General features: G+C 39.9%; 1 protein-coding gene across 1 annotated transcript; it reads left to right on the forward strand.

Annotated features, from left to right (window-relative positions):
- The first annotated feature begins 3,340 nt into the window (after positions 1-3,340).
- On the forward strand, positions 3,341-6,356 carry LOC139744715 (uncharacterized). Its single transcript, XM_071655137.1, has 3 exons — positions 3,341-3,377; positions 4,937-5,875; positions 6,244-6,356. Exons 1-3 carry the CDS (start codon positions 3,341-3,343, stop codon positions 6,354-6,356), a joined length of 1,089 nt encoding a protein of 362 aa, XP_071511238.1.
- Positions 6,357-9,612: the final 3,256 nt, after the last annotated feature.

Genomic DNA, 9,612 nt, shown 5'->3' on the forward strand with positions numbered 1-9,612 from the left:
AGGTTCAATGGAAATTAAAGTAACCCCAATATCTTAATTTTGTCCAAATTGGGTTGCTTTGGACGTGCCTGAATCAAGGCGATGATGAGTGAAGTGATGTCATACAAAAAGTGTATTTCCTTCTTAATGTATGATGTATGCACTGGGTTTGTTCAAACTAAACCTTTATTTTTGTTTGACAACCAGGATGAAGTTTATGACAATTAAACTAGAAAAAAAAAATGAATCAAGAATATTTTTACCTCAATCAACTTTGTATGATATTTCCTTCTATTACTGACTTGACTACTCCTTCTACATTCAGCATCAACCAAGTTCAAGTTACAGATCATCACATATCCTTGTTACAACCCTCTGCGGAATCTCAATACACTTAAATATGGACAAGAACATCCAGTGTGACCACCTATGTACAATTGTACCCACAGGAGGTGGTATTACCTGAAAAAATGATGAAGAAAATTTCATACAAACTGACCAACAGCTATAATGCTGACCAATCTGACCCACTGCTTACCTTTTCTGAGATTCCACCCCAAAAGTTGGAGTAGTATGTGGTAGACTCCAGCATCGGGGCTACGACAGTCTTATTGGCGCGCATCAGGATATCCAGAGCGTTAGGCTCCCAGAGGAAGTTATCAACATCTATTGCCTGTTATTAAACATTAGAAGAAAGTTGATTGAAAACGTGTACATTCAAAGCCATGACACACAAATATATGAATATATAATATTCTCTCCACCTCTCCCATTCTCCCTAATACAGACAGCTATTATACATATTTTTTTTTCCAAATCATATTCTTTATTTGAATTTCGTTTGAAGTCAGCATCATACTCACAATGAAAAAAACAAACAAAAACAAACAAACAAAGGCAGTTAGGATTCCATTCACTTATGCTGCTTAATTACATACATTTTTTTCTTCTTTTTTTTCATGCACACATGCCAACACACACACACACTCATACATACACTATGACTGCACTTGTCTTTTTCCAAGCATTCTACAAAGGTACGTATGTATTTTATTGCTGTTACATGGCATTGCATTTACATAACTCAAATGGTGATGTGTTCTTCAGGAGACAGAATCAATAATGCCAGTCACCAAAGTGTATAGAAAGGAATATGACATCATAAATTTCCCAAAATGAATTGTGTACCCAGTTCATCACATTACTAGGTAATCAGCCGAGTGCATCTTACATACCTAAAGCAGGGGCAGATCTAGGAATTCTGCAAGGGGTGGGGGTGCCTTTACAAAATTAAAGGTGGGCGCATGCCCCACTTTTTCTTTTTATATCTTTTGTTTTAACAAAAAATAAAGGGTGGCGCGCACCTGGTGCGTCTCCGCCTGGATCCGCCACTGTAAAGGAACGACAATCCTTGCTAATGAATTAAAAGAAAAATTACTCTCTCACCAGTAGATAGTCTGCCCACTGTCTGCGAGCTGCATTTAGAGCGCCCTCACGTAGTGAGATGAGATGGTTGAAGCGTGCTGGAGGCCAGTCATGAGGGCCTTTCTCCAGAGCGAACACTTTCGGGGTTTCAAAAAACTGGAAGTCCACATGATGGTAGAGATGTTGTGTAGCTTCCACCCATTGCTTCAGCATTGGGATGGTGTTATCAATGCTGTGGTCAGCTCGTATCCTAGCAACAGATACAGAGTACATAGAAATTGATAGTTCTCAGCCACTAAAGATAACGTATGGTACGTATCCCCAAAATCATGTCAAATTTCTATTGCTTGTTTGTTCTTTTCAGAAGATTGCAAATGGAAACATATTTGTGACCACTAAAATGATCACGTAGAACATTATAACATGTAGGCCTACATCACTAAGGTGTATATCAATTATGTAGCATCTAGCCTGTCTTTCTTTGGCTTTGTTGTTCTTTTTGAAGTGGTATATGTGTGTGTGTGTGTGTGTGTGTGTGTGTGTGTGTGTGTGTGTGTGCAGTCCATTTAATGCAAAAGATCAGCAGTAACATAGTGGGCAAATTGTTCTGTCCACTTAATTTTATGACAAATCTCTCCATGGCTATTTTTGCTTTTGATGATAAGATTTTGGTATGATTTTGTTAACCGTATGAACAAACTTCTCCACATTTCATTTTTGTAGTCTGATTTCTATCATGAAATTGAGTGTAATTCTGTTTCTTTTATTTGCATTCCATTACTACAATGAGAGTAAAAAAAGAGTCAGAAAAGGTTTTGTAAACAGTCTATTGAAACAAACTACGCTAATTACAAAGGTACCTTCTGAACATGTGTGGGAAAGTTTAACGTAGTAATCTTAGAAGCTGTCCTACTCCCTCCACTCCTCATCTCCACACCCCTCCATGACAGAGTCTTTACTTTTAAAAAAAGAAAACCAACATTTTGCAGCCTTCATATCCTTGTGGCTTGCAACGCTTTGACCCGTTCCATCACCACATGTGAACAAAATGTTGTTGATGATGCTATTTATCAAGGAGTAGATCCTGGAAGCTGAGATAACAAACATCACACTGACTGGTGACATCTATTGGAGCTAAAGTCTGACATTTTGACATGATGGAATGTACACTGTAGTCTAAATGGGAACAAACTAAAACATATTCTTCTCTAAATATTTTGACTATATTTTTCTTTCTTTCAACAGATGGGACATTATCCAATACATGTCTTATGGTACAGCTGTATCTAAAAAAGTCAAACTTCTATGCAAACATAAATTGTTTATTGCCTCAAAATGTCTTGTTGATGTAGAAGAACACCATTTGATTTACATCATTTTATACTTGCTCTTGTAGACACGCAGCATGCAAGTTATTTAAAGTACAATTTTCAGATCAAGAAATTATACAAAATTTAGCAATGTGATATAGGGGGTGTTTGCTTTGCACACAGTGTTTATCAAAATACACTGAATAAAAGCCATTTTTAATTTTCCTCACACTTTTTAAAATTTTTCCCACAACTGACATGAAGGGTGATCTGTTTTGAATCTACACTTCAGTCCCTCTTTGAACACTGCAATTTTCAGAGATTCATAAAATCTGTTCCAACAACAACAACAACAAATGACTACAACTAAATGTTATCCAAGACTGGTTGTCTGATTAGAAAAAAAAAAAAAATATGCAGATGTCTGATCAACATTCCAGACAATGATCTGATGGCCAGACCTAAAATGAATGAATTAGCAAAATAATGTTTACATTTAAAATCACCTTCAATATTATTTTAACTTTCCTCATAACAAAAGCTATACCAGAGTGCACTTTCATAAAGTCAAGCTTTCCAGACTCATAACATGAAAGACCCATTTGAAGGGTGCTCCATTTGACGGGATGAAGAGCTACAAGTGTACACAGGTCATAACATCCTGTGAGGTGGCAAGGGAAGTAATAAATGAGAGGAAAAAAGGAGGGACAAGAAACTCAGATTTATAGACTGGAACAGTATCCGGTATAACTGGATTAGGGGGATGGTGAAGATCTAGTTTGTCTGTAAATCTTGAAATCCTGAAGCATTTTATGGTTTCGGTTGTCAGAATCAATAAATGACTGTCATTTCACACCCATCTCCCTCAATTACTGAGAATACAAATTATTAGTATCTGCACTGCTACTGGTAAACATTCAATATATCATCTTAATTTGTTTGCAACTACTCATAAAAACAAAACACCTCAAGGAAATAAAATTTGCTTTGAGAAAATTAAGCTGTCTGGAGTGTCAAGTGCATTATATAAGTATTCACATTCTATTTTACAAGTGGCAGCCATACTGTAGTCGCTAATGTCAGGATTTCAAAGTTTATTTCAAAGTTTTGTTTCATAAAGTTGTTCTTAAAGTTATGAACGACTGCAGACATTTACTGTAGAGCTACAGTAAATGTAACATATGAAATTCATTGGTGCAGAATCCTAGATAAGCAAACCACACCAAAAGCTACATAAAGTGGAATGTGTGTAGAAAATTAATGAACTACAGATCGGGTAAACTGCCAAACTGCTCCAAGTTTAGTCTTCAAATTGTTACAACTGGATACTAATTTGTGTCTGAGGAAGAAAGATTTGCGGTGACACCATGTGTATGTAGTCCTTAATCGGATCGCTGTTTGGCAGAAGAGCCTAGAAAGAGGAGAAACGAAGAGGGAAGCGACATATGGGGGTTGTGAGGAGGGCAGAAAGTGAAGAGTGGGAGACAGTAATGGGCTAGAGGTTGAAGTTGCCCTAGTGGAGACAGTAGAGAAAGGAACACAGAGAGTGGTAAGGAAGAATAGTGTGAGAATCAAGTAGGATGTTCGGACATCGTTAGAAGGGGAAAGATGAAATAGAAGGGAAGAGGAAGAGGAAGGAGTTGAATGTTGGAGAATCATGGAGATTGAGGAGAGCAGTAAAGATTCATGAAACCAAGAGAAGAAAAACGAAGTCGGCGAACAGTGTGGCTATGGAATGCGGAATCAATGGAGAAAGGACGAATAATCCCTCGAAGGAAGGGTAAGTAGAGGAGAGAAGAGAATATGTTGATAGAAGGGAGAGAGAGAGAGAGAGAGAGAGAGGCGGGGGGGGGGGGGGGGGGACAAAGAAAAGAAGTAGAAAAGAACAAATTGAAATTCAATACGTAAATCAGAGGGAGCTAGTATGGATCCTAGAATGAAATGCTGCTGAGAGGGAGAAAAAAAAAAAAAAAATTGGAAAGGAAAATTGATGACAGTTAAGTCCTGAAAAGGTTCCTGTGGGAGAAAAGCAAAAATAAATCAAAATGAGGTTAAAGTGTAGACCTGAGGAGAGAAGACAAGAGAAATAACCTGTGGAGAAATGTGTAAATTAAGTAGTGGTCCTGAAAAGGACCGTTGGGTTGTATGGAAGGAAGAAATAAAACAAAACAATTCCAAACACTTCATTGACATTCTCTCTCAAACCACCATCAACCCTACAGACACCCTCGTCAGCTTTGATGTAGAATCACTCTTCACCAGCGTTCCTGTCAACGAAGCCTGTGACATCATCAAACAACGTCTCACCGATGACCCTTCTCTTTCTTCCAGAACACAACTCACACCACAACAGATACACGACCTCCTCCTCACATGTCTCAGTTCTACCTCCTTCCGATGGAGGGACACACACTACAAACAGCAACAAGGCGCAGCCATGGGCTCCCCCCTCTCACCGATCATTGCCAACATTTACATGGAACATTTCGAAAGCCACGCACTAGCCACAGCACAGCACAAACCTTCACTCTGGCTCCGGTATGTCGACGACATCTTCACCATCTGGCCACACCAAGCAGATCAACTGGACGACTTCCTCTCACACCTCAACGAACAACACTCCAACATCTCATTCACAGTGGAAACGGAACACAATCATTCTCTCCCCTTCCTCGATGTTCTCGTCACAAGGACCAACGCTGGCACTTTCTCTCACCAGGTCTACCGCAAACCCACTCACACTGACAGATATCTTCACTACCGCTCCTTCCATCATCCAGCAGTCCGCCAGTCAGTACCGAATGCTCTCGTCCGACGTGCTCATCAAATCAGCGACAAAGAACATCTTCGACAAGAACTCGAACATATCACAGACACACTCACCACTATCAACCAATACCCCAAGCACAAAATCAACACTCAGGCACCTTCTCATCCCAACCAAGCAGCCAAGGAACAGCCCATCACAACTGTAAATCTTCCCTACCTCGGCGCCACCTCGCACAAACTACAACGCATCTTCAAGTCCGCCAACATCCAGGTCCGTCATACATCTTCCAACAAACTTCACAATTCATTGCACTCACACAAAGACAAGCACCCCAATCACAAACAACCAGGTGTCTACCGTATCCCTTGCGAATGCGGCAAAGTCTACATAGGTGAAACAGGGAGATCGCTAGAGACCAGACTGAAAGAACACAAAACATGCTACAGACGTTCGGAATGGGAAAAGTCAGCCATCGTGAAACACGCTCAACAGTCGGAACATCGCATCAACTGGGAAGACAGCAAACTCATCACATCCATCAAAAACTGGAACACACGACGCATCAGAGAAGCCATAGAAATTCACACACACGACACTGTTACACAGGATACTGGACTCCACATCAACAACATCTGGCTCCCTCTCATCAACAAACCATCGAACACCAACAATGACAACAACAACAACACACTCTCTCCACAGCACATTCCCCCCTCTACTTCTTCCTCTCATATCTCTTCCCCCACCTCTTCACAACAGCTCCCACGACGTCAACCGCGCCTCCCACTCACGACCACACCTATCGCTGGTTCGAGAAGACACCCTCACCGACACAAGTCATCCACACCACCGGCGTCCACCCCAACCACTAACCCGGACTCCAATCTCCGGCCACGACCTACTAACAGCCAAGCTAGCTCTCACAGATATACTCCGCCATCAACACACACCGAGAACAATAGAACGCATCAACGACCGCAACACTCCACCAACAGCCGACGCTCAGCTCGCCTGCGAGCCCGCCTCAACCGACCACTTCCATCTAGGTCCGCATTCTCCATATATAGCCCGCCTCTTCTCAGATCACGCTTCACTTCTGACGAAGGACAGTCAACCTGCCCGAAACGTCAAGTTCCTCGGTTCTCCTAGTTATTCTCATAACTAGATTTCTTGCGCTACTTTCACTAGCACCTTTACTCAGTGTTTCATTTCTCTTTCCTCTCTCTCTCTGTCTTACACTTTTGTCTGTTTCTACACTACTTATCTTTTCTTCTTCTTTTTTTTTTTTTTTTTTTTTTTCTGTTCTCTTCTCTTCTTTCTTCTTTTTGTTTTATTTCTTCCTTCCATACAACCCAACGGTCCTTTTCAGGACCACTACTTAATTTACACATTTCTCCACAGGTTATTTCTCTTGTCTTCTCTCCTCAGGTCTACACTTTAACCTCATTTTGATTTATTTTTGCTTTTCTCCCACAGGAACCTTTTCAGGACTTAACTGTCATCAATTTTCCTTTCCAATTTTTTTTTTTTTTTTCTCCCTCTCAGCAGCATTTCATTCTAGGATCCATACTAGCTCCCTCTGATTTACGTATTGAATTTCAATTTGTTCTTTTCTACTTCTTTTCTTTGTCCCCCCCCCCCCCGCCTCTCTCTCTCTCTCTCTCTCTCTCCCTTCTATCAACATATTCTCTTCTCTCCTCTACTTACCCTTCCTTCGAGGGATTATTCGTCCTTTCTCCATTGATTCCGCATTCCATAGCCACACTGTTCGCCGACTTCGTTTTTTTTCTTCTCTTGGTTTCATGAATCTTTACTGCTCTCCTCAATCTCCATGATTCTCCAACATTCAACTCCTTCCTCTTCCTCTTCCCTTCTATTTCATCTTTCCCCTTCTAACGATGTCCGAACATCCTACTTGATTCTCACACTATTCTTCCTTACCACTCTCTGTGTTCCTTTCTCTACTGTCTCCACTAGGGCAACTTCAACCTCTAGCCCATTACTGTCTCCCACTCTTCACTTTCTGCCCTCCTCACAACCCCCATATGTCGCTTCCCTCTTCGTTTCTCCTCTTTCTAGGCTCTTCTGCCAAACAGCGATCTGATTAAGGACTACATACACATGGTGTCACCGCAAATCTTTCTTCCTCATTTACTTCACCATGCAAACCTTCAAACAACACATAATTTGTGTCTGCTCTATAAATGAATATTCAAGCATTCAGTCCTTTCAATAATCATCGCAAAACCACTTTTTTTTGAACATTTGTCAGTGAAATCACAACTGCACATCTTATCACAAACCTAGTATGAAACACGGCTCTCTGTGCAGATTATCATTGTGGATGAGGACTGGTTGCAGAGCTGGATTTTGGCTCCATATTTGTCTATTTGTCACAGAAAGGTCAAACTGTTGAACCCTGACCATGTATCCTCAGCAACAGTGATGAGTGGATGGTAGAGGTAATAGAAAGGCCACTGGTCTACCAGCTACCAGGATGGTCATGAACATGGCGGGTGGGAAATCCAAAAGGCATTCGTCTCACAGCTGGCCCTCTCACAGGACATAGGATGGATTTCAAACTTCCTCTCTGTCTCTATAGTCTAACAGGCTGACTGACCTTTTCGTGAATCATGAATTTGGCAGACCTTGGCAGACCCTGTCTGCTGGCTGTCTACTACTGCTTACAACTGACAGACTCAAAGTTTTTCAGACTCTGAGTGCAATACAACTGGAAGTTCACTTTCCCATTTTTCCCCCAATAAGCAGAGTAAAATAAATCAAACAGAATGACAGACATTTGATTAAGATCAGACACTGAATAAGGAAATTACCTGACCAGTATGGGAAATTTCAAAGAAGCAAAAGTTTCCCCCAAAAAACGGTAATAGAGGAGATTAATTTCACAGTCTTACAAGTCTCTCACTGGTCTATGCACAAATTTCCACTATAAAAGCTACCTTTTGTGAATTTATTGAAAGAATTACATTGTAACCACAGCATTGATCTACAAACTATTGAGATAGTATTTGAATACATAAACCCAGTACCAGGTAACAGTTCTCTAAGTGATAAAGTGGCTATAGTCACTACATTATTGATATGATTTTATATTTTCTCACAGCAAAGGGAGAGTTAGGTGAGGTGATGATATTCCCCTTTATCTTTAATCCATTGAGGACTGTTTGATTTTGCTACAAAATGCATTTCCCATAGACGCTTACCCGAGTATACACGGGACTCGTCCTCAATGGGTTAAGTTGCAAAAATGTCATTACAACCAATATTACTGGGGTAGTGTAGAAGTGAAAATACATGTATGTTCAACTTATCTTTGTCCTTGACTTGCTTATCTCGTGTCCAATTTTAACAAAACTTCCAGCATATTCTGTTCATATAAATTTACTCTGTTTATTGAAGTCAACTGGTAAAAAAGTGTCTGAAAATATAACGGAATGACTGACTAACTGACTATAATGCTTCTTTGGCTCACCCCTTCAAAATCATTTTGAATACCTTTGTCCTTCTGTACAAACTACATCCCCCCCCCCCTCTCTTTCCCCATTCACTTTCATAGCTAGCAAATGCAAAGTTACAGTATTTGTATTTGAATGATCTGTGTAACTACCATATTTACCAATCTCAAAGAAGAAAAGTTTCATAAACTTTATATCTGTCTACAGTTAACACTTTCAATTTCTTTAAGATACAAGGATATGTATACACATAAGAAGCAGGTTCAAATCAAGCCATATTCTTTGTTATAGCACTGCACATGTTATGATGTGAGCACCAATATTGTAATGTGTATTAATGTAAAGTGCCTCTTTACATGTGAAAATGTGTTTTTTTTATTTTTTTCATAACAGAAATGTTTATTTCCCCAATTCTATTCATCAAATTCTATTATTTCCTGAATATAAGATGTTCTAAATATGCAGTTTTCATGAAGATGATCATATCATCATATCATAGATTTGAAGTGTACTGTACCTAGTAATATCAATAGTGTGGACTCTGTGTTGTGCCTGACATACAATTGTAATACTCAATGATTGCAAGAGTGTGAGCAAGCACTATGGCATGCATGGGAATAATGCACAATTAAAATGTAGATTCATGGTCTGA

This window comes from Diadema antillarum, unplaced genomic scaffold (genome assembly GCF_040938485.1).
Source record: "Diadema antillarum isolate AM-2024a unplaced genomic scaffold, OU_Dant_1.0 seq00001204_RagTag, whole genome shotgun sequence".
NCBI lineage: Eukaryota > Metazoa > Echinodermata > Echinoidea > Diadematoida > Diadematidae > Diadema > Diadema antillarum.